Below are 25,332 nucleotides of genomic sequence, written 5' to 3' on the forward strand. Positions count from 1 at the left end.
TCTCCAGATCCTGTCATATGTTATTGAAATTGACCAACTCCTAATTTAGGACCCGAACTACCTTGAAACTTGAGTCATTGAGTCCCACAGAAGGGAAGCATGTTCTTTGCCCCAACTAGTCCATGCTGACCATGATTCCCGTCTAAGATTTCCCTCTAAAATCATCCCTCAATTTCTTATGCTTCAAAGTATAAAGTCCTAATCTGCTCCACATCTCTCCATAGCATAACAAGAAATTAGGTGCTCCTTTAAAGGACAGGACTCGAGATTTGTAATCTCAGGATTGTTCTTGGGTCTGGTCCTCTGCTTGAGATTCTAAATTGGAGAATGACCAATTTTGGTGATATCAGGAAGAATCTGGTACATGTGGATTGCGTCAGGTTGCTTTCTGGCAAAGGTGTACATGGTAAGTAGGAGGCTTTCAAAGATGAAATCTTGAGCGTACAGAGTTTGTATGTCCCTGTCAGATTAAGAAGCAAAGACAACAAACAGGTTTAGGGAACCTTGGTTTTCAAGGGATATAGAGGCCCTGGTTAAGGATAAAGGAGGAGCTGCATAACCAGTACAGGCAGGTAGGAACAAATGCGGCACTTGAAGTTTAAGAAGTGCAAGAGAACACTTAAAAAAGAAATCAGGAGGGCTTAAAGACATGAGGTTGCTCTACCACACAAGGTGAAAAAGAATCCTAAGGGATTCTACAGATATGTTAAGAGCAAAAGGATTGCAAAGGACAAAATTTGTCTTCTCGAAGATCAGAATGGTAATCTGCGTGGAGCTAAAAGAAATGGGAGGGAGATTTTAAATGGATGTTTTGCATTTGTATTTACTTGTGAGGCAGACACAGAATCTAATGAAGTGAGGCATGGACCATAGACAGGTTATAGAGGAGGAGGTGCTTGCTTTCTTGAGGCAAATTGGGATAAATCCAGGGCCTGACAAGGTGTTCCCTTGAACCTTGTGGGGCGCTAGTTCAGGAGCTGCAGGGCCTTAGCTGAGATAAAGTAATTTAAAACGTCATTAGGCACTGGTGAGATGCCAGATGATCCGTGGATAGCTAATGTTGGTTCATTGTTTAACAGATGTGCTAAGAGTAAGCTGGGAAATTAGGCTGGTGAGCCTGACATCAACCAAGGCCCTAACAATCTAATTAAGGTCTGAGACCTTGGTAAAAGTTATCTAAGAGCTCAAATCTCTTGGGGTACCCAAACTTTTGCATGGTGCTCCTTTCCTTTTTTTCACTCTAAAATTGTACAAAACAAAAATAATACACCAATCTTGTTTAAAATGTTGAAAAGAATGTTTCGTCTTTAACTTTATGACTTTTGGAGATCAGTTCATTTTCTACTCACTTAACTATTCACAGTAACAGAAATTATGACCCGGGTGCCCAAACTTTTGCATGCCACTGTAAGTACAGTGGAATCCGATTAACTGGGACACATCAGGACTGGTATATTATGGCCCAATTAAACTGCTGTCCTAATTAGCTGAAGTTTTATGGAAATAGTTAAACAGTTTTTTTTACAAAACTACCGTTTAACTGATTTGTGTATTTACATTTCGTGTAGAACAAATTTAAATATTACCAATACTATAAAACCATTAGTTTCTATTAGTTACCGACAAAGGAATTCATCCAGTGTATGCTGCCATATTCTTTTGATTGTAAATGAAGTCAGCTCCTGCAGCATGGGCAGATGAGATCTACAGTAAGATACAACAGCCAGAAACGCAGTTCTGCAATGCTCAGTGGAGAGCGAAGGGTATGGCGGGGCACAGAAATAGTCATGGTCATCGATTACAGCCAAGGAAGACCTTAGTTGTAACAACTACTCGTACCACTGGACCAGGACTTCTGAGGACCAGAGAATGGATTTGCCCCAGTGAAATAGCTTTTCCATTTTTTCAAAAAACTCCCGCACAGGTTTTCCTGAAATCCTCAGATGCAACTGACAACCATCACCAAATTAACAAAATTAGTGCAGATGCCTATTACAAATAATGGACTGCCTTCATACAATGCTTTTGATGATTTTTAATCTCAAAATCTTCATTTTCATTTTGTAACATTCAAAATGGTTGTCAATATCTTCAAATTCTTCATAGTTCCTAACTTGTTAAAGTTGTGAAAATGTTTCGTTTTCACTCCAAGCCTAAATGCTTGCTGCAGTGAGCAAGATGATTCTGAATTGTCTTGCTGCTTACTTCTCGCTTATTGAGCACAAATAAATGCACCTATTTGAAAACTGTTTTCTTTAAGCATAGAGTAGCATCTAACAAGCACACAAGTGCATACAACTGAAGTGGTAGCTGCAGGTTAGAATTCAACATTTAAGAGAAATTTTGATAGGGAGATAAGATGGGATAGGTATGGAGGATCATTGTCTGGGTGAAAGTCAATTGGACTATGCAGATAATTGTCTGGCAAGGGCTAGGTGAGCAGAAGGTTATGTTTCTGTGCAATGGTGTTCTATGACTATTTCTCAGTCTCTTGAGCCCCAGCAGCATCTTCATAAATCTCCTCTCTGCTCTTTCTAGTTTAATGGCATCTTTCCTATAGCAGGGTAACTGAAACTGAACACAGTATTCCAAATGTGGCCATACCAATGTCTTAGACAACTCCTAGACTCTGCTCTGACTGATGAAGGCCAGCATGCCAAAATCTGCTTTTACTACCTGTGATGCGACTCTCAGGGAACCATGTACTTGTATTCCTATGTCTGTCTGTTCTAATGCACTCCCAAGGATCCTGCTGTTGATTGAAAGTCCTACCTATATTTGTCTTCTCTAAACTTAAGGAATTATCATTACTTCTGAAGTGCCTACTGACACGTCCACCTGCTTGGCTTCATTTCCCAAGTTAAAATCCAGTAAGAGCCCAGCCCCTTCTCTAATAGGATTCTGTTTTCACTGAAAGTTCAAAGAATATTTATTATTATTAAAGTATGTATACTATGTGCAACCTTGAGATTTGTCTCCTTAAAGGCAGCCACAAAACAAAGAAACCTAATAGAACCCATTTTTTAAAAAAAACTCGGAACACCCAATGTGCAGGGGGAGAAAAAGCAAATTGTGCAAACACAAAAGTTGAGTGAAGGTTGATGAGATTAGTCTCAGGGATGGCAGATTTTCCATATGAGGATCAATTGAGTAGATTCCTAGTCATACAGCATGGGAATAAGACTTTGGGCCCACCATACCTACACCAATCTGTGGACACCCGTTCATTATTAATCCCATCTTCCAGCAGCTGGCTTATGCCTTGACAATTCAGATGCTGATCGAGACGCTTAAATGTTGTCAGTGACACTTTTCCACTCCTCTCTCAAGCACTGTATTTCAGATTCTCACCATTCTGGATGAAAGAGATCTCAGGGAATCAGTCAAAATTCTTAGAGCCAAATGGGTTGGGTGCAAGGAGGGTGTTTCAGCTGCTCAAGAAATCTAGAGGCAAGGACACAATCTCAAATTAAGGGTAAAATTATAATTTCACATAGACTGGTGAATCTCTGGGTGTTCCTGTGGAAGCTCAGTCATTCTGTCTTGAAAGAAAAATGCTCACACAATAGAAATTGAAGGGGAAACATCTGTTATCCGGTTGCCTGTGGTGTGTAGATAACCACCTTTCCTTAATTCCATGTTCTACTCTCTTCTCTTTCCAGATTTCGTCTTCAGCCCTTTGCCATTTACACCCATCGCCACTTAGCTTCTTGCATCATTCCCACCCTTCCCTCCCTCATCTGCCTGTCATCCCCTTCACTTAGTATCCACATTTCACCTTCTAACTCTTGCTCCACCCCTTGTCCCCAGCTTTCTAATGTTAGCTATCTCTCCTCATTCTTTCAAGTCCAGATGAAGGATCTTGACCCAACACATTGACTCTTCATCTCCCTCCATATATGCTGCTTGACATGCTGTGTTCTACTAGCTCCTTTGTGTGTTGCACAAGTTGTGGGCCCTCAACTGGAAATGCCAATATACCCTTTTTATCTCAGAGATGCTGCTTCACATGAGTTCTTCTGGCATTTATTCATTGTGTAGTTGAAGTTAGAATGGGGCTGCTTTAATCTTTCTAATGATGTATTCTGATGTCAACGTTAGATAATAAACTGCTGTTCAATGTAGGTGTGCATCTCTGTTAATTGTGTGCAGTTTGAGTAAGGAAGTTTTTTCTCCCCTCCTGTTCCTGCAGCTTCAATGTGCTAACAGTTTAATGACTAGCTACTTTCTTTTGGCTGTTGTCCTGCGGATCTAATATATTCTTGAGCTACTGCTGGTGACGGTTCTGAGGATTGTACCAATGAAATATGGTTTATATGGATCTTCCTTTCAGATGCATTCCTGGTTGAATTTGTCGGGAAGAATTTTCTTTGTTCCCTTAGCCAGTATTGCCTGGAACCAACTTCATATTTATACTCACTCAGAAATCTGGTATATAGTCAAAAGTATATATTTTCCTTCAACAACTATATCAATTAAGTTTTGTAGTTCTTCCTCCGTATTTGCGATTAGATTAAATTAATCAGAATTAACACAGTGTCATCTGCATATCTGAAATTATTGATGTTTTCACTGCCAACTTTGATTCCCAAGATGTCTCTTATTTTTTGTAATATTGTTTCGCTGTACACATTAAATAAATCAGGGGAGAAAACACACCCTTGTCTAACGCCTCTCTTGATTTTCGTAAACTGACTCACTTCTCCATCTATTCTTACAGCGGCAGTTTGTTCCCAGTACAGATTTCTGATTAGGCGGAGGTCTTTGGAATCTAGATCTAGAGTTTTTTGTAATATTTCAAATAACTTATTGTGCTTCACTTTATCAAATGCTTTTGTGTAGTCGATAAAACAAACAAATTTTTTTGCACTTGAATAGCTCGTTCTGATAGTATCCTTAACATCAATATTGCATATTTTGCACATTTGTCTTTTCACAAAACCACTGTTTTTTACCTATTTACCTACAAAAAATAAGAGACATCTTGGGAATCAAAGTTGGCAGTGAAAATATCAATAATTTCAGATATGCAGATGACACTGATAATTGCAAGTAGGGAGGAAGAACTACAGAACTTAATTGATATAGTTGTTGAAGAAAGTGCAAAAATGGGTCTATCTATCAATTGCAAAAAGACAATGTATGGTGATATCCAAAAAGAAGGAGAATCCTATCTGCAGGCTGAGAATAAACAGGGAAGACATAAAACAAGTACAAAACTTTTGCTACTTAGGAAGCTGGGTGACATCAGATGGCAGGTGCGACATGGACATCAAAAGAAGAATAGGGATGGCAAAAAACACCTTTACAAGAATGAAGAGTATACTGACCAATATTAAACTAGGCATGACAACCCTCCTCAGAGTACTGAAATGTTACATTTATTCAGTTATGTTATATGACTCAGAATGTCGGACAATATCTAGTAACATGAGAAAACGAATTGAAGCAGCAGAGATGTGGTTTTTGAGGAGGATGCAAAGAATATCATGGACGAAGCTAATATCTAACGGGGATGTCATGAACAGAGCAAACACAAAAAGAGAATGTATGAGATTGTGGCGACCCACTTTCTAGCACACACGAACCGGCGCTCGCCGGGAGAGAGGCCGGCCCCAAAAAGGGTGCCAGGCTATCTTCACCAGCGGGTGGGGGGGGGGAAATCCCGCGCACGGGAAGGGTCTGCGAATATGCTTTCCCCACGGCAGTCCTGCCCAGGGAGGGCGGGAACAGGAAGGCTTTAAAGGAGGCCGCGAAGTTTGAATAAATCTCTTTTATCGCAACTCCAACTCACCGACTACGTGTCGTTATTCTAGCACTGTGTGTAGCACACCGCTACAAGATCATGAAAAGGCAACGTAACTTCATTGGACATGTGATTAGGAAAGAGGAGTTAGAATGCACGGTAATTATGGGAAAGATTGAAGGGAAGAAAGCAAGAGGAAGACGAAGACAAATGATGATGGCGACAGCAACCAGAGAACTGGAAATGAATACCAATGAATTGATCCACTTGACCCGAAACAGGAGTGTGTGGGCCATGGCAGTCAAAGCTCAATCTGGGCACGGCACCTGATGATGATATATTTTTAATTTAGAATTCAAGAGCTAAAGAATAGGGGTTAAAATTTCATCTTCAGTTCTCAATCTTAGGTGGGGAAGAAAGAGCCTTTGTGTGCAGAGACAGATAAAACCAGGTCAGAAAGTAGAGGGATTGGGAGAAAGGTATATAGATGTCATGACCAGTATCAACAGGCAGTATTGAACAGAATGGGTCGAAATGTCTGTATTATGGGTATGAATCAGTATGTAAAACTATGATATTGTGGCTATAACAGAGACTTGGTTGAGAGAAGAACAGGGCTGGCTGCTTAATGTTCCAGGGTTTCAGTACTTTAGAAAAAAACAGAGAGGGAGGTAAAGAAGCACGGTGGTAGTGGAGGGGACTTGCACTATTACCCAGGGACAATGCCACAGATGTACTCGGGAGAATGTAATGGACTGAGTCAAAATATAATCTGAGCTCAAAATAAGAAAGGTGCACTTACTCTGACTGAATTATACTATGGACACCCCCACTCCTCCCATAACCACCAGACCATTGAGGAACGGGCGTGCACACAGATCAGGGTAACTTCCAACTTCTTTAATATAGATGGGGCCTCCTTACTGTAAGAGATTTAGACGGACTCCATAACTTCGAAGATGATATAGATCAGGGTAAGTATGGACCTTGTGGAAGTTATTAAATTGGAGCAGGGAAGATTCTGAGAGTATTGGGCAGGAAGTAGGAAGAGTTAATTTGAAATCAACTGTTTTTGAGCAAGTCCATGTGGTTTAAAGACCAACTGCAGAGAGTAGAGAAAATTAGTGTCACAGTGGCATTACAAGTGTATATCTGTGCACTTGTAATGCTACTGTAACACTAATTTACTTTGTGACCAATAAAGTATCTATCTATAGGACAGTAATGTTCCAGTAAGAAGGGATGACAGAATGAGGGAACTTTGTATGTTGAGAGAAGTGGTGAATTTAGTCAAGAAGAAAGCAAAGGAAAAGGAAGCTAAGACCCTAAAGAAGTCAGAAAAGAACTAAAAAAGGGAAAGCTGAGACGGACCATGAAAAGTCCTTGGCAAGTAGGATTAAAGAGAATTCCAAGGAATTCTATACATGCATCAAGAGTAGGAGGAGGATAACTCTGTAAGGGTTAGGACCACTCAAGGATAAAGCAGGGAGCATGTGCTTGGATGCGGAGGATGCAGGTTAGGTCCTGAATGAATATGTTGCATCAGTATTTATCAAGGAGAAGGACATGAAGGGAGAGCAATGTGGAGCGTACTAATTTGCTAGGTCATTTCATAATAAAGAAGGAGGTAGGATTGGATCTGGTAGGATTGTATTGAGAGAGGCAAGAGATGAAATTGCTGTAGTGTTGACCAAGATCTTTGTATCCTCTCCAACCACAGACAACCCAGAGGACTAGTGAGTACCTAATGTTATTCCATTATTCAAGAAAGAACTTGGGGTAATCCTGCAAACCCAAGGAATTCTGCAGATGCTGGAAATTCAAGCAACACACATCAAAGTTGCTGGTGAACGCAGTAGGCTAGGCAGCATCTCTTGGAAGAGGTACAGTCGACGTTTCGTCAGGACTAACTGAAGGAAGAGCTAGTAAGAGATTTGAAAGTGGGAGGGGGAGGGGGAGATCCAAAATGATAGGAGAAGACAGGAGGGGGAGGGATGGAGCCAAGAGCTGGACAGGTGATTGGCAAAAGGGATATGAGAGGATCATGGGACAGGAGGCCCAGGGAGAAGGAAAAGGGGGAGGGGGTGAAAACCCAGAGGATGGGCAAGGGGTATAGTCAGAGGGAGAAAAAGGAGAGTGCGAGAAAGAATGTGTATATAAATAGATGTGGATGGGGTAGGAGGGGAGGTGGGGCATTAGCGGAAGTTAGGGAAGTCAATGTTCATGCCATCAGGTTGGAGGCTACCCAGACGGAATATAAGGTGGTGTTCCTCCAACCTGAGTGTGGCTTCATCTTTACAGTAGAGGAGGCCATGGATAGACTGTGGATCAGAATGGGAATGCGATGTGGAATTAAAATGTGTGGCCACTGAGAGATCCTGCTTTCTCTGGCGGACAGAGCGTAGATGTTCAGCAAAACAATCTCCCAGTCTGCGTCAGGTCTCGCCAATATATAGAAGGCCACATCGGGAGCACCGGGCGCAGTGTAGCACCCCAGCCGACTCACAGGTGAAGTGTCACCTCACCTGAAAGGACTGTCCTGAGGACCTGAATGGTGGTAAGAGAGGAAGTGTAAGGGTTTGTGTAGCACTTGTTCCGCTTACAAGGATAAGTGCCAGGAGGGAGATCAGTAGGGAGGGATGGGGGAGATGAATGGACAAGGGAGTCGTGTAGGGAGCGATCCCTGCGGAAAGCAGAAGGGCGGGGGGAGGGAAAGATGTGCTTAGTGGCGGGATCCCGTTGGAGGTGGCGGAAGTTAAGGAGAATAATATGTTAGACCCGGAAGTTGGTGAGGTGGTAGGTGAGGACCAGGGGAACCCTATTCCTAGTGGGGTGGTGGGAGGATGGAGTGAGAGCAGATGTGCTTGAAATGGGGGAGATGTGTTTGGGAGCAGAGTTGATCGTGGAGGAAGGGCCATCCCCTTCTCGCAATTCCTCCGTCTCTGCTGCATCTGCTCTCAGGATGAGGCTTTTCATTCCAGGATGAGGGAGATGTCCTCCTTTTTTAAAGAAAGGGGCTTCCCTTCCTCCACCATCATATATGTGGCCTCCTCTACTGTAAAGGTAAAGCCACACTCAGGCTGGAGGAATAACACCTTATATTCCTTCTGGGTGGGCTCCAACCTGATGGCATGAACATTGACTTCTCTAACTTCTGCTAATGCCCCACCTCCCCCTCGTACCCCATCCGTTATTTATTTATATACACATGTTCTTTCTCTCTCCTTTTTCTCCCTCATTCCCTCTGACTATACCCCTTGCCCATCCTCTGGGTCCCCACCGCCCCTTCTCCCTGGGCCTCCTGTCCCATGATCCTCTCATATCCCTTTTGCCAATCACCTGTCCAGCTCTTGGCTCCATCCCTCCCCCTCCTGTCTTCTATCATTTTGGATCTCCCCCTCCCCCTCCCACTTTCAAATCTCTTACTAGCTCTTCCTTCAGTCAGTCCTGACGAAACGTCGACTGTACCTCTTCCTAGAGATGCTGCCTGGCCTGCTGCGTTCACCAGCAACTTTGATATGTGTTGCTTGGGGGTAATCTGTTAGCTTGCTTAGAAACAGTAAACGTGGCTTTGTGTGAAACAAGCATTTTTACCAACTTGAATGAGACTTTGGAAGAGGTGAATGTGGTGGATGAAGGTAAAACTGTGGATATTGTCTGCATAGATTTTAATAAGGAGTTTTGACAAGGTCTCTTATGGCTCATCCAATAGATAAAGATGTGATCTGTGTCTTGCCCAATAAAGGTGAAGGTGGTGGTCATTGGAACTTATTCTTGCAGGATATTTATGATTGTGATTAACAGTGTTGTTGCACAGGCATCAGTATTGAGCTATCTGCTTTTCGTCATTACGTATAAGCAACCCTGGGTGCAAACAAGGATGGGTGGGCAAGCAACTTTACAGATGATGCAAAGAGTGGCAGTGTTATGGATCGTGTAGAAGACTGCCAAAAATAACAGTGGGATATAGATCAGATGCCCATATGAGTAGAGGCATGGCAGATGGTGCTTTACTTGGCCAAATGTGAGTGTTATATTTCAGAAAATTAAATATAAAGAGACAATGCACTGTTAATGTAAAGACCCTTGGATGTTGCTATTGGGAGGATTCTTGTGAGATCCAAGTATATAAATTCCTGGAAGTGGTCACACAGGTTCATAACATAGAATAGTACAGCACAGTACAGTAGTACAGCTGCCTTCTTCCACCTGACTAGACTTTCCACCTCACTTGGCATCCATGGTTCCTTCACCCTACCGTTCTTTATCTTCCTCACCGTGGTAAGGTGGTAAAGAAAGGTATATAGCATGCTTGCCTTTATTAGTTGAGGAACTGAGTTCAAGAATTGGGAAGTTATGTTGCAGCTTTATAAAATTCTAGTTTTGTATGTATCTGCAGTATTGGATTCAATTCAGGTTGCCCTTGTAGGAAGGATATGGAGGCTTTGAAGCAATGTAAAAGAGTAATTTGAGAGCATGTGCCAAAAGGAGAGGTTGTACAAACTTGGGTTGTTTTCTCTGGAGTGGCAAAGACTGAGAGGGGATCTGGCAGGTTTATAAGATTATGAGAGGCATAGCTAGACAGCCAGTATCATATCTAATGCCACAGGGCATGCATTTAAGCTGAGTGGGGCTAAGTTCAAAGGAGTGGTGTAGGGCAGGGTTTTTTTACACAGAAGTGGCTGTCTGGGGTGGTGGATGCACATATGGTTCAGTATACTTACTATCAAAGAATGTATAAATTATACATCCTTGAAATTCACTTGCTCTCAGGTGGCCACAAAGCAAGAAATCTGAAATAAACCAATTAAAGAATAAAAATAAAAGACTGACACCTCATGCGCAAGAGAATTTTTTTTAATGCAAATCATGTAAACAATTGAATCCAAACCGGAAATTGAGTTGTCAGATCCGAACCCCGGAACAGCCCGGAGTCGGCCCAAAGCCTGGCTATCGGTACATATGAGTGGGCATGGAGCAAAGCAGCCGTGGCCATCTTCATTGCCTCAATACTGTGGAGATTACCATCGCGGAAAACAAGTGATATCAGCTCATTCAAGAGGTTCATAAACACGTGAATGTACAGAAAGTGGAAGAATATAGATATTGTGAAGGTGGGGGATAAGTTTGGTTGGGTATTTCATTACTAATTTGACACATTGAAGAGGCTGTTCCTGTGCTGCTAAGTTCTTTGTCTTGTGATGTTTGCATTGCAATCTGGCTGACAAACTCCAGTGGGAGTTTAGAGCAACTGAGGGTTACACACAGTGCAGCTTGAGATGCAACAGAGAATATAATGTAAAACATAATTGTTTAACATGTAGCAACTGATTATTGGTGTTTTGTGAATAAAATCGAGACTTAACATTTACTTTACTTTTTTATAGGGAGGCTGTCCGTTATATTCAGGAAAATCTGACTGTTAATACAGATGAGCTGGGCAGAGAGTGTCTCGTCAATGCTGCTAAAACATCAATGTCATCGAAGATAATTGGCGTGTATCTTTCCATTAAGAGTAGCTGGTGTGCCTTGTGTAAAGTTTTATTCCCAACTTTATTTCTGAATATCATTCATATATATTATCATATAATATGATAACCATTCTTGCTGAGCAAAATTATTCACTTGTGGTATATGTGCAATTTACAGTAGTGGTCATTTAAATGTGTCCATCTATAAAAGTGTTTCATCAGGTTGAGCAGCCTGACTACATTAGTCAAGGCTGTTGTAGTTTTGAACTAAACATTCTCTTCAGATGCATAATGGCTTGCTCTATACTTCATTTTCTGTTTATAGCACTTGTACATTTTAAAGTTTCATTTATTATTTCTGCTGTTTTCTTCAAAGAAGCAAATAGTTGAATTTAATAGATGACTTTAAAACAATGAATAATTGAAATACAAGTTCAAAATGAACACTTTTTTTTACAGTGCACTTTGCCACATATCCCTGTTTATAATTCATCTATCAAGAGAGTTAAAAGTACCTCATTTTGAAACTTCATTTTGACTAATTTCTTCTACAATTTGGCTTGTGTTGCTAATTAACCAATACTTTGTTGTATCTCAACACATCTTTATTTTATTTGCAAATACAATTTTGATCTAACAGTTTGCAGCTTACTTTGTGTGTGTAAGAAATGCTGCAGTGCTTTAGCGCATACATTAATTGTGTTATATCTTACTTAGCTCTGATATTTAATGTACTTCAACATTGATGTAAATCTTGAGTTTTCAGATGCCCAATTTTGTGTATTCTTGGATAAGCCTTAACCAGACATGCAGTGATGCAGACTTCTTTGCCAACATGGTGGTAGATGCTGTTCATGCTGTAAAATTCACTGATGCCAAAGGACAGGCCCGATATCCGATCAAAGCTATTAATGTGCTAAAGGCACACGGACGTAGTCAAAGAGAGAGTATTTTGGTGAATGGATATGCACTTAATGCTACAGTTGGTTCACAAGGTAGTACTCCAGATGTTTTGATTATATGTCATTACATTTTAAAACAGTATACTATGTGTCACCCTAGTGTTTTCACCTGAATGTTCCACCTTTTTTCAAATATTAGAGTTGTGATTTCTGATTTTTGCCAATCGAACATTTCTTGAATTAAGTAACATTTTTATGGCATTCCAAGTGTGACTGTTGCTGGAAGTACAGTTGTCTGTTTTTTCCTGTTATCTTCCTTAATAAACTACACTCTAATGAACATGGCAACAAAGTTCAATCCAGCATGAGCTTCCCTTCACGTGTTCATGGAATATATTCAAAAAGTGGTTATTATGTCATTGAATGATGGAGCAGGGATGAGAGGCCTACCCCTGCTTGTAGGTTTTCTGTTACATGGTTAAAGCTGCTTAATAACGGAGGCTAGAAATTGAAATGTCACCTGTATACATGGTAACTATTTTCATCTCTGTTCTGTCAATTACTGAGGGTCTTTACAAGATCTAATTTTTATTTACTGATCACTTTGAAAAGTAATGTTCTTTTCCTAAAGTGCAAAACTGCTCTTCTATTAAAACTGAAGATGTTCAGCATTCTGCTGTTTTACTTTCTGCATACATGTTTTGAAATGCATTTTTTTTTATTAATTGTGATTTTTGGGGGGGGGGTTCGTTTTGATCTGTCTGAAGGTACTTGCTGTAGGGTGTTGATACACTTTCAAGGTACAATTTCCAGAGGAATTTTTAGCAGTATTGTGCTAACTGGGAAGAGTTCATTAGGGAAGATAAAGGGGAACAGTGCCGTTACCTAAGTTGGTGATGCTGACCATTCTGTAAATGAGGTTTCATACAGCCTACTCCTACAAAGGTTCGTCTATTATTTTGAATGAATTAAGATTAATTGAAGCCTTCCTATGTTTAGGAATGACCAAACGAATTGTCAATGCTAAGATTGCATGCTTGGACTTCAGTCTGCAGAAGACAAAAATGAAGCTGGGCGTTCAAGTTGTCATCTCTGACCCTGAAAAACTGGACCAAATCCGACAGAGGTATGACTGGAGATGGACATCCATTGATATTAACTTAATGAATTTTGAATGTTTAAGCCTCTTAAGTTTAAAAAGTTGTAATTTTATCCAGAAGGTTATACAGAGAATTGGAGAAATATTATTTTCTTCAATATTAGGCTGGAGCTAGGGAGAGTACATTGGGAGTAGATATTTAGTAGTCCACATCAGACATGGACATCGTTTAAAGGCCAGCTGGTCAAATTCGGGACCACATGCTGCTGAGGAAGAAAGACAATGGAAAAGGTTGTGGACCTGAAGTGGTAGATGTTGCAAACTTAGTCAAAAAGAAGCATGAATGCTCATGTGCCTGTCTTTTAAACCTCATTGTGTCTGTTTCTACTACCATCCCGGCAGCATGTTTAAAGCATCCAATGTTCTGTTTAAAAGAAACACAACTTGCCCCTCTCAACTTAAATCTATGTCCTCTAGTATTTGATGGGCGAGGTAGTCTTTTTACAGGGTAGAGATATCATGTCTTCCTTCAGTCTCTGGTGCTCAAATGAAAACAACCCAAGTTTGTCCAAACTCCCTTCGTAGCAAATGCTGTCTAATCTAGGTAGCGTCCTGGTGAACCTTGTCTGCACTTATTGCAAAACCTCCACCTTCTTCCTGTAATGGTGTGGTCAGACTCCAGATGTGGCCTGAGCGAAGTTTTATACATCTGCATGGTGACTTCCTTTTATACTAAACACCCTAACCAATGAAGGAGACATGTCATATGCCTTCTTTATCACCTTGTGTTGCCACTTCCATGGAGCTATGAACTTGGGCTCCGAGATCTTTCCATAAGTCATTGCTCCTAAGGATTCTGCCATTTATATTGTATAACATGTCAAAGGATAAACAGGATACAGATCAGTTGGAAATGTGGATGGAGAATTTAATGTAGATACTTTAGAGGATCAAATGTGAGAAGAAGGTACACAGTACCTGGCAAGACCTTTAACAGCATTTGTACGTGGAGGAATCTTGGGGTGCATTTTTCATTTTGGCATACAATATGGGTATTAATAGTTCTGTATTTTACCTACAGAGAGTCTGATATCACAAAAGAACGAATCCAGAAAATCTTGGCCACAGGTGCCAATGTCATTCTGACCACTGGTGGCATAGATGATATGTGTCTAAAATATTTTTTGGATGTTGGGGCTATGGCAGTGCGCCGATGTCTGAAGAGAGATTTAAAGAGAATTGCAAAAGCAAGTGGAGGTAAGAGCATTGAATCTAGTTTAACACTCTAAAAGCTGGAGAAACTCAATGAGTCCTGCATCCTATGTGGAGTGAAATGAACGGAGGGAATTGGACACTCACATAGACTGAAAGATGGAGGAGAGATAGTATTAAAGAAAAGATGAAAGCCAACCCCACATTACTGAAATTCACTCAGAATATACTAATCGCCACCAAAAATATCTCAGATACAAGATATTATGTTTTCGTTCATTTCTTGATGCATACACAGGTTATGGAAAATGGTGATGGGATAATTTTCTACAAAAGCACCCACTCCCTCATGAAACAGGGATTGGCTAGATCTGATCTCACCTTTGTACTCCTTTTCTAAAGAGTCGTTCTGCTGTAGAGTAAATATTTGAAACAGTTTAAATATTGGCAGACACTTAGCATTTGACCTGTAGGCCTCTATGCCGAAGTGTCCCAGGTGCTTATCTTGTTAACTGTTTCTGAGAATCTATTTCCTCCAACCCCTCAGGTAGTGTGTCCCAGATTTCAGCAATCTGCCAAGTAAGAAAAATCTTCCTCGAACCTCCTCTAGACCTTTTGCCTTAAATCTTCTGCCCTCTTGTTTTGGAGATTTTTAGTAAAGAGTGAAGTTTCTCATTCTCCATATGTGCCCCTCATTGCAAGCTTCAGTGAGACCCTGGTACCCCTCTCCACCCTCTTCAAAAATAAATTAACTCAGTCTATCTTGTCTCTCGTAGCTGAAATGCTCCACCATACTTGTGATTCTCCTGTTACCCACTCCAGTGGAATCACCATCCTGTAGTGTGACATTCAGAGCCTGTGACCTGCTTAGAGCAGTGAAGATTTACATGACACGGTGTTCTGCATCACCTTTATAACAGGAATAATTTGTTTCTCCTGCTGGGTTTTTAATGATGCTGTATATTGTTGCATTGATTAAACGAAAAGACAATCTTTAACTGTTCTCCTTGTTTGTAGCTACAATGTGTTCAACACTGACAAACCTGGAAGGAGAGGAGACATTTGAAGCTTCCATGTTAGGCCAGGCTGAAGAAGTGGTTCAAGAAAGAATATGTGATGATGAACTAATTCTTATTAAGAAGTAAGTGACTAGTTGGAAAGAATCTAGCTTTTGGATTTTATACCTTGGATTTTATTTTCTTATTTGAGTAAATGAAGGATTTTATATAGTCAGTTTGCTTTGAATATTGCTTGCATGAAACTCTAGGTGCTGTCTCTAGATCACTGTACAATTACCTTCAGATGGCCTTATTCCTGTATTCAATGTTCACTCACAATAAAGCCCAAATGCCTTCCTAATTGCCTACTGACCTACACACTGGCTTACAATGGCCCCTGTACAACATTCAACATTCTCACGGCAGCTAAAAAATTGTGCTTTTCTGTTTTATGAGAAATTGATAACTTTGCATTTTCTCAAGTCGTATTGAGTCTGCCATGTTGTGGATGCTAGACCATTAGAAGCATTTAAGGTAGAGGTCGATACATTTGTTAACCATGTTAAAATAAGAAATAGAAACGGGGATGGGCCCTTCAGACATAGGGGAGCTTTTGGAGAGAACTCTAAAAGATAGGATTTTTGAACATTTGCAAGGCCGTGGCCTGATGAGACATCCAAATGAATCCCTCCTACCTGCACAATGTTCATATCCCTCCATCTTCCTCACATTCATGTGCCTATCTAAACATCTCAAAAGCCTCTAATGTATTTGCCTCTATTGCCATACAACACAGTGCATTCCATGTATCTACCACTCTTGTGTAAAAAAAATTCTTACTCTTCGCATCCCCTTTGAACCTACCCCCTTCACCTGTAAGCATGCCCTCTGATATTAAACATCTGTACTCTGCGAAACAGATACTCTATCTATGCCTCTCATAATCTTATAAACCTGTTAGATCGTCCCTTAGCCACTGTCACTCAAAAGAAAACAACCCAAGTTTGTCCAGCCTCTCTCTTCTGAAGTTTCACGTACTTTTTTCTTTTTGACTAAATTCATTCCCTCTCTGGACATCAAATGTTCTCTTATTTTTCCATCCCTGTCCATCTAACAGAAATATGCCTTTCCTATACTCTGTGAAATCGATCTTTAAATACTCCCTGCATGTATGACATGGACTTGCCAGTAAACCAAGTTTCAGTGATGGCCACAACATTGTAGTTCCATGCTCTAAGTTCATAATCTTTACCCATAATAGTCATAGCATTAAAATGAAAGTAGGGCTGTGGATGTTGTCCAGAGCATAAAACGTAGCAATTATTTCCCCTATCAAACCCATTCTGCTTTTTTTCCTGTAACCTTTGAAGTTCTTACTAATCAAGAAACTGTCAGTCTCTGCCTTAGATATACCCAATGACTTGGCCTCCATGGCAATCTAGGGCAATGAATTCCAAAGAGATTCACCACCCTCTAGCTAAAGAAATTTTTCATTTCTGTTCTACAGCAACATCTTTTATTCTGAGGTTGTGCCCTGTGGTCCTAGACTCTCCCACTATTGGAAACGTCCTCTCCACGTCTGTTCTAACCAGGCCTTTCAGTGTTACCCCCACATTCTTCTAAATTCCAGTGAGTACAGGCCCAGTCATTAAATGCTGCTTAGATAAGACTTGGTGCAGAATTTGGCCATTCAGCTCATCAAACCTGCTCCATCATTCCATCGTGGCCGATCCATTTTCCCTCTCAACCACATTCTCCTGCCTTCTCCCAGCAACCTCTCACGCTCTGACTAATCAAAATCATATCAAGCTTCACCTTAAGAAACACCTGATAACTTGGTCTCCACAGTTGCCTGTGGCAACAAATTCCACAGATTCACCATCCTCTGGCTAAGTGTCAAGTTAACCTTTTAATTCCTGGGATCATTCCAGTGCCAGCACATCCTTTCTCAGATATGGGGCACAGAATGGTTCACCATATTCCAAGTGAGGTGTGACCGATGCCTTATAAAGCCCCGTCATTACATTCTTGCCTTTATATTCTAGTCCTCTGGAAATGAATGCTGACATTGCATTTGCCTTCCTTACTACCAACTCAACCTGCAAGCTGACCTTTAGGGACTCGCAAGTGCTTTGGATTTCTGAATTTGTTCCCCATTTAGAGAATAGTTTACACCTTTATTCCTCCTACTAAAGTGCATGACCATACACTTCCTTGCACTGTATTTCATCTAACATTTCTTTGTCTATTCTCCTACTCTGTCCAAGTCCTTTATGCTTCCTCAACACTACCTGCCCCTCCACCAAAATCATCTCAGAGGCTTCACACCATCCAGAAAAAAAAGCAGTTTTAGTTGAAAGGCAGAACATCTCACTTCCTCTGCCAAAGGCACATCAAAGCTATAGAAAAGCCTCTCCAAGAACTCTGGTAGCTTCTAGAGACCATGACATCTTCCACCTCGGAGCACTAGGCATTGTTGATTCCTTCTCGAGTCATGTGTTATCCTAACTCAGAAAGAGATTGTGATTCCTCACCATTGGGTCCAGATAGTGGAGTACCTTAACCAGTTCTGCTTTGGCCTGACCACATCCCGTTCTGATTTCCTCAATATCCAGCAATGTATCAATTCCCATTTCAATTATTGAGCTCCACAGCCTTCCTGAGTGGGGAAATTCCAAATATCCATCACCTCCTACATATCCCTTACTCGGAATCAGTTAAAACTGTAGGCGGTGTTTCAATAATGTTATACCAAGGTACGTTCTTTGACCCTTGCTCTTAGTTCCAAGTGCTTTATAGTCATAGAGGTTATTATCCAGGTTATTCCGTTAATTTTAATGTTTGTCTCTCATTTTGCTCTGAGATTATTTGGGATATTTTGTTCAGGAGCTCCCATTTATTTGCTGCCACACTTATATCAATAGTGTGACCAGTTATACGCGTGGGATAAAGGAAATTCAGCCATGTGTAACTTGAGACACTGCTGTTGTGTTAATAGTAATGACATGGTTTGGAACATAGTTTGTGCTTTTGCATGTAGTCAGTAAAGCAAGTTGATAAGGTAGCCAGCTTGTCATTTTGTGTACGACATACGGGAGCCATTTTGCACAGTTTGTGTGCTGGTTGAGAAAACACCTGTGTGTCCTCCCAACTTCCATCACTGGGTATGTAGACTGGCAGCATTCCAGCATTTCCTTATTTCATGAATTGAGAATTGGTTGCCAGGAAATAGAAATAAATCTTCTCTGGGAGGAAACTGGAGAGTGAAGTGTTCCAGGGATCAGTGATTGGGCCCCAACCATTCGCAGTGTATAGACACGATTAGATGAGGGAACTAAATGTCTGTTAGTAACAACACAAAGCCAAGGGTGGGAATCTGAGCGTTAAACCAGACAATCTGGTTTAGATGGGTGAGTGGGATAAATATAAAGTTATCCACATGGAGTTGTACAGCCCTTGACTGTCCATGCTACCCACTGTACCCTTCCACACTAATCACATTGATCTATGGTAGGTCCATGGCCTTCAGTACATTGTCTATTTAAGAATGATTCAATGTTCTGAGAGAGTCTACCTCCACTACCTCTTAAGGCAGCATGTTCCAGAATTCAATACTTTTCCTCTAAGATGCCCTCTAAACCTCCTCCCTCCTGATAGCGGTGGTTGGGGGGATGTTTGGAACACCCTCAAGCTATGGAGGATCAGGAGAAAGTCCTTGCCCAGAGAGTGGTGAACCTACATAATTCTCTGCTGAGAAAAACATGGAGACCATGCTATTAAATTTATGACAAAGGGATTAAAAAATGTGGAGCAAACAGAGGAATGGTAGTTGTGGATTACCTGTGGTGTCAAGTGGTAAAACAAGTCTTGAGGACCTCCTGCTTGTGTTTTCTGTATTTCTGTGCCATGGCCTGTTGACATTTGGGGTCTTGCACCGTAGTGTTTTGTAACTATAAATTTCTCATTGTATTCAGTTCGTCTCATGGATTGATTATCCCCTTCCAGCTATACAATTCTGTCCCTTTGTGTTATCTTTGTGACTAATTTTTAGAATTTTAGTTAATGTTTGTAAGTTCTTCCCCTCTGCCCTGTCCTGAAATATAGTTTCTCTTTTCATTCATCTGCCCTGTTATCTCCTTGCATTTTATCATGTTCGGTTTGATAATTCCTCCTATGAAGTCATTAATGCATAACATCTGTGCTTGTATAAATTAAGTTCTAAAATCCACGTTAGGAGTTGACTTGCATCACTCTTTCTTTGGTACAAGTTTAAAGAGCATTGAATATAATTTTGCTTGTTAAGCGGTCTGCCAAATTGATTGGGCTTTTTATTTTGTTTTTAAGCACAAAGAGTCGTACTTCTGCTTCCATTATCTTGCGTGGAGCAAATGATTTCATGTGTGACGAGATGGAGCGCTCCCTCCATGATGCACTCTGTGTGGTGAAGAGAGTTCTCGAGTCCAAGTCGATAGTACCAGGAGGTGGTGCAGTGGAAGCTGCACTGTCCATCTATTTGGAGAACTATGCAACTAGTTTGGTATGGGTTTTAATTTACACATTTCCATTAAAAAATCAAAATGCAGGCTTTTCTAAGTTTTCTTTCCTGCTGGCTATATAACTGTTGTGTACCCTTTTGATCCCATTCAAATAGTACTTCCAGATGTGCAGTGAATTAATTGTTACTGAGGTACTAAATGACTGAAAGTTGGTGAGAATATTTAATGTATTTGAAGTTTCCTTGTTTTCATTTTAGGGATCACGTGAGCAACTTGCAATTGCTGAATTTGCTCGGGCTTTGTTGGTCATTCCAAAGACGCTGGCAGTAAATGCAGCTCAAGATTCAACGGATTTAGTAGCCAAATTGCGTGCATTCCACAATGAAGCCCAGGTAAATCCTGAGCGCAAGAAATTGAAATGGTAAGTACAGTTTTCTGCTTCAGGTAGTATGTGTCAGTACTTTTATTTATAGCCCACTGAAAGATTCGTGGCCTTGAGTAAAGGTTAAGCAGCACCTTGGAAACATTATTTATTTTTACATTTTGTATAGGGGCTCATTCTATCCACCCAAAAGTTGTATGTTTCCAATATTACATGGTATTAGAAATAATCAGACAAGCTGTCTTTGGAGTTCTCTGGTGCTTTATCCTGTTAACTTTCTTTTGGTGGTGGGGTTTCAAGAACAAGGCAGCTCTTTTGCATTTTTAAACAGTTCTTCAACGCATTGAATGCCAGAACATAATATTCAGAAGACTGTGGAGAAGGAATAGAAACGTACTGAAGAATGGGTAGTCTTCAAGGAGCTTAATAAGTTTAGGATCCTGATCCACTGTATGGGGATCAAGGTTTGAGTGAAGTGGATAGATGGCCAGATTCTGTTACATATCATTACTAATGAAGGTTCGTTTTTTCCTAAAAAGGTTTTATTGGTTAAGATCTGTAGGGGCATTTCCCTAGTTCCAAGCGGGTTATATCGATCGAAAGAGTTGGTAATACCTGAACAAAATATAAGCTTTGTCTGGAGAACTTGAAAATCACTCAAATTCCAAAGCATTAAGGTTGACTTGTGTTGATCTTCAGTGTGACTGATTAATGTACAGGAACAAAGCTGTAATGTTTTGCCAAACTAATTAAGCCAATTATACACCTAATACCTGCACACAGTCCATATCTCTCCATTCTCTAAAAAGGCATGTGCTTCTGTAAGGGCCTCTTGAAAGCCTCTGTCACATCTGCTTCTATCATCACCCCTGGCAGTTCATTCCCGTCACCCACCCTATATAAAAACAAAATCTTGCCCCGCATAGTTGAATTTTAGTCAAATGCATGCCCTCTAGTATTAGAAATTTCAGTCCTGGAAAAAAGATACCAGCTGTCTATCTGTGGCTCCTGTAATCCTAAAAACTTTATCAGGCCTCCCCTCAGACTCTGCTACTCGAGAGAAAACAACCTGAGTATGTCCAACTTGATTTGCAGGGTTCCTCCAGTGCTCTGCATGTTTCTCCTTATAACACACGCAACAGCATCCCGGTAAACCTTTTGATTGTCTCCATATCCTTCCTATAAAGGGGTGACCAGAATTGATAGCAATACTCCAGCCTACTAGATTTTTATAAGGCTACAACATTATTTCCTGACTCTTGAACTCGGTGACCAATAAGTTCAAGCCTTCTTTATTACCCTATCAGCATGTGCAGCTACTTTCAGGGAGCTATGGAGTTGGACCCCAAGATCTCTCTATATATCATTGATGTTAAAGGTCTAGCCATTTACATTTGATTTCCCAAAGTGTACCACCTCAATTACCCACATTAAGCTTCCATTAGTTTGTTTGGGATCAATAGTTAGATTGCGTGGGATATTTATTGATGCACTTGGCACTTTTTCTTATCTCTTAATTAAATTAGTAGCGCTGGCCAGAAATATCTTTGTGGAAAGAGACTTTGTTCAGTCACACATCAGAAGTGAACTGCCATCATTAGCTCTGTCTCTGGTGATAAGACTTAAGTTTGAATAATGAGTGAGGCGGACTGGGCACCTGGAACTTGAGAAAATGGAGCGACCACAGGAATACAGAGAAGGTGAATCCACAGGACAGTGAAACATTCAACCCATTCTTTCAGTATATTATGATGTCTCAGCAGAAATTTAGTGTAAACTTGGACGCAATAAGAAAATAGCAAGAGTGGTGGTAGAGGCAGATGCATTAGAGACATTAAAGGAACTCTTAGTCACATAGATGGTAGAAAATTGGAGAGAAGGGTTAGCTGGATCTTGGAGTAGGTCAGATCAACATCATGGGCTAAAGAGCCTGTATCACACTGAACGGTTCTATGTTGCAAGGGAAAATAGAATGAAAAATAGGTGGAGGGGAAGACATTCTAAAATTATCCAAAAATTCATAGGATTGAGGAATGAAGCAATTTGGCAGTAATTAATTACATTGTTAATGGCATTTTTGTAGGTTTTCAGAAATAAAACAAAGTGAGGTGCCTTATGTCCCGGAAAATACTTCATTGAATTCCAAAACCTGAACACCCCAGCCTGCTAAAAACACTTTACACAATTATATCATCACATCAGACCAGCCTGTTAAAGTGAAACCCCAACACGATATCAGTGGTTGTGAATTATGTGCATTTCCACCAATTACGTTACCCTACACTTATGTGAAGTGATAAGCTCACATCTGTTTAGTTCAGGCAGGGAATAGAGGGCAAGTTCATACTGGGATTATGTGGCACAGAAGCGTTTAATGGAGAGACAGCAAAACAAGCGAACAACTGTTTGAACATTATTAATAAACTCTGGTGTGGCTTTGGTTTTGATTTATAACAGGTTTTTATTCTTCTTTGCTGGGTGAATTACCATTAGCAAAGGAAGCATGTTCATTGCCTGGAATAGCAGAGGATAGAGACCATGGCCTTTACAGGTGATTTTTAAGAAGAAGTTGAGAGGCGAATCAAAGGAAAAATGCTGAAATTTGTGAATGATTATTTTGGCTCTATTAGGCAATTCAGGTACTTGGTACTACAGTCATGCTCCAAGAGGGGTTTCTTGGTCTGATTGGCTAGCTTCATTTTTTATTCCTTATTTGAAAAATGTCTTGTCTCTTCTTACATAGGATTGGCCTTGATTTAGTGAATGGTAAACCAAGAGACAACAAGCAAGCTGGAGTATTTGAGCCAACTCTAGTGAAAACTAAGAGTTTGAAGTTTGCAACAGAAGCCGCTATTACCATCCTTCGCATTGACGATCTTATCAAACTTTATCCAGAGGAGAAGCAGGACAAAGGAAAGAGTTACCATGATGCAGTTCAGAGTGGAGAACTGGAGGGTTAAAGCAACAATAGATGTAGCCGCAGTATTTGTCATACACTATTTGTACTTTAGTATGTTAGCAAAATGCAACGTTAAATATTCCTTTATCTATTGTTCATGTTACTGTGGCGCATATAGTGAATATTCAAGTCCCATCTAGTGTGTAAAAGGAATAAGGTGAAAATCCCCATCCTGTCCAGGCAGTTCCAGACTCCAGCGACTGGCAGGAGGAGTGTCGCGGCTTCTCTGAGCTGTTGAAAACTGTTTGTCTTCAATAAAAGTTTGAAGTGAAAGGATAGAAGTGCTTTCTGTGTTTTATCTGAAAAGTTTGTTGTACTGGGTTCATTTTAGTTTCCTGGCCATCGCACCAATCCACCCTTGATTTTTAATTGTGCTTTAGAATCATTATATCTTAAAATTCAAAGTTAGAAAAACTTGTCTACATTATGTATAAAATAATTAAAAATTACTTGGATTATGAATTAAAAGGTATGTATTCAAAGTATTCTTAAGATTGTATCATTAAGCCATTAGTAGGCACACTTGCATAAGTTGTAATAATTAATGATCGCCTTTAAATAAGTAAAAAAGGTGTAAATTATGATGAGGCTAACACCAGTTTCTGAGACTTGAATGAATCAAGTATATTGATCAAGCATAATGAATAAAGTATATTAGCTGCTTCTTTATGAAAATCGGCTAAATCAGTTATATCTTCAGACTCATTAACCATTTAAGTACAGAACTCCTTGCCTATAACTGCACATGTCCCCTACCCTTTCCTGCCATAGGATTTTGAAGAACCATCTTATGCACGGTGACCATTTCTGTTCTTACAAGCCTTCAGCCGTGTCATTGCTTACTCTTTCTAAGGCTGCAGCAACATTTTTGATCGCTTGTATTCCGTGCAAAACCATAAAATTGGCACAAAATGATCTCCTTCTGAAACGTCTCGTTTACCCTAGACTTTTGAGGTAAATGTAGGATGTGTATGTCTGATGGCAGGAAAAATGTGCCCTAAATAACAAAGATACTAACCAATTACATTGAGAGGTGTGGGCTCCATTTCTGCATATATTGTTCCATGAACTTAGACCATTCTTTATTATTGACAAAAGCACTGTTGAACTGTAACATTTTTCTGATCATCAATAGAAATGAGTCATTACCCTATTTAGGACAATAGAGAGTGTAATTGATAAGCTATGCCTGATTGGAATGGGACCTTCTGAACTCAAGCAAAAGTAGGTTTTATAGTAACACATGAAAAGATCTAATAGCTTTGTTATGAACTTTAGATGTGGATATATTCCAGGGTAGACATGAATAGGGTCAGCTATGATATTTCCTAAGTTATGGTGATCTACTTTAAGATGATATGTGGGGGCCATGATCACTGTATATTTATGTCTCCCTTGAGAATAATGAATCGAGCATAATGTCACGTCATGGCTGGAAAGAAGAGCACGCATTTGTTCTGGATCTGCAGCAGTGCTGAACATTGGTGAATATTTTGAAGTGTGCCATATATATTGCCATGTCCAACTGCTAGAGACTTTAATAGCATCAGCAAATTCATGTGATACAAGAATACATCGAGTCATTTTGACTGGCACATCAGGAGTAGGGAAAAGTGACAAAAATATTACAAATAATACTAGAATAAACTTGCTAATGTCCAGTAGTTATCGACTTGCTTGAAGTCTTCTGGTTGGTTAGTGATTTGCTCACTAGCCCAGTAGTATAGGCACTGACCAAGAGATTTCCAGCACATTAACCACAGTGCTTACTGGCCTTCTGGGTACCACTTTCGCTTGCTTACAGTGGCAGGCATGTATCCACTTACTTTCACTGCTGAATTAGTAATCAACAGCACTTGATAAGGACCTTCCTACTGAACTCCCAGTGGCTTCTTATGTGGTTTCTTAATCAGGACCCATTCACCAGGAATCAGGGCGAGTCTTCCTCCTGTTGGATCACAACAATCACCAGAAACCTGTTGGGAAGCAGACTATAGTTGGGTTAATTTCACACGATGTTTAACGAAACTGTCGGCCATAATGTCTCCATCAGCCTCTGAGATCAAG

The 25,332-nt window shown here is 40.4% G+C and overlaps 1 protein-coding gene across 1 annotated transcript in view; it reads left to right on the plus strand.

Moving 5' to 3' along the window:
- The window catches only part of tcp1 (t-complex 1), a 37,000-nt gene extending 13,454 nt beyond the window's left edge, over nucleotides 1-23,546 (plus strand). Inside the window, exons 5-12 of the mRNA XM_063056589.1 lie at nucleotides 11,134-11,244; nucleotides 12,031-12,212; nucleotides 13,119-13,245; nucleotides 14,300-14,475; nucleotides 15,448-15,571; nucleotides 19,773-19,965; nucleotides 20,182-20,345; nucleotides 23,050-23,546. Of these exons, the coding sequence (XP_062912659.1) occupies nucleotides 11,134-11,244; nucleotides 12,031-12,212; nucleotides 13,119-13,245; nucleotides 14,300-14,475; nucleotides 15,448-15,571; nucleotides 19,773-19,965; nucleotides 20,182-20,345; nucleotides 23,050-23,266 (1,294 nt within the window). The 3' untranslated portion in view covers nucleotides 23,267-23,546. The remainder of the gene's footprint in view (nucleotides 1-11,133; nucleotides 11,245-12,030; nucleotides 12,213-13,118; nucleotides 13,246-14,299; nucleotides 14,476-15,447; nucleotides 15,572-19,772; nucleotides 19,966-20,181; nucleotides 20,346-23,049) is intronic.
- Nucleotides 23,547-25,332: the final 1,786 nt, after the last annotated feature.

This window comes from Mobula hypostoma, chromosome 8 (genome assembly GCF_963921235.1).
Source record: "Mobula hypostoma chromosome 8, sMobHyp1.1, whole genome shotgun sequence".
Classification (NCBI taxonomy): Eukaryota; Metazoa; Chordata; class Chondrichthyes; order Myliobatiformes; family Myliobatidae; genus Mobula; species Mobula hypostoma.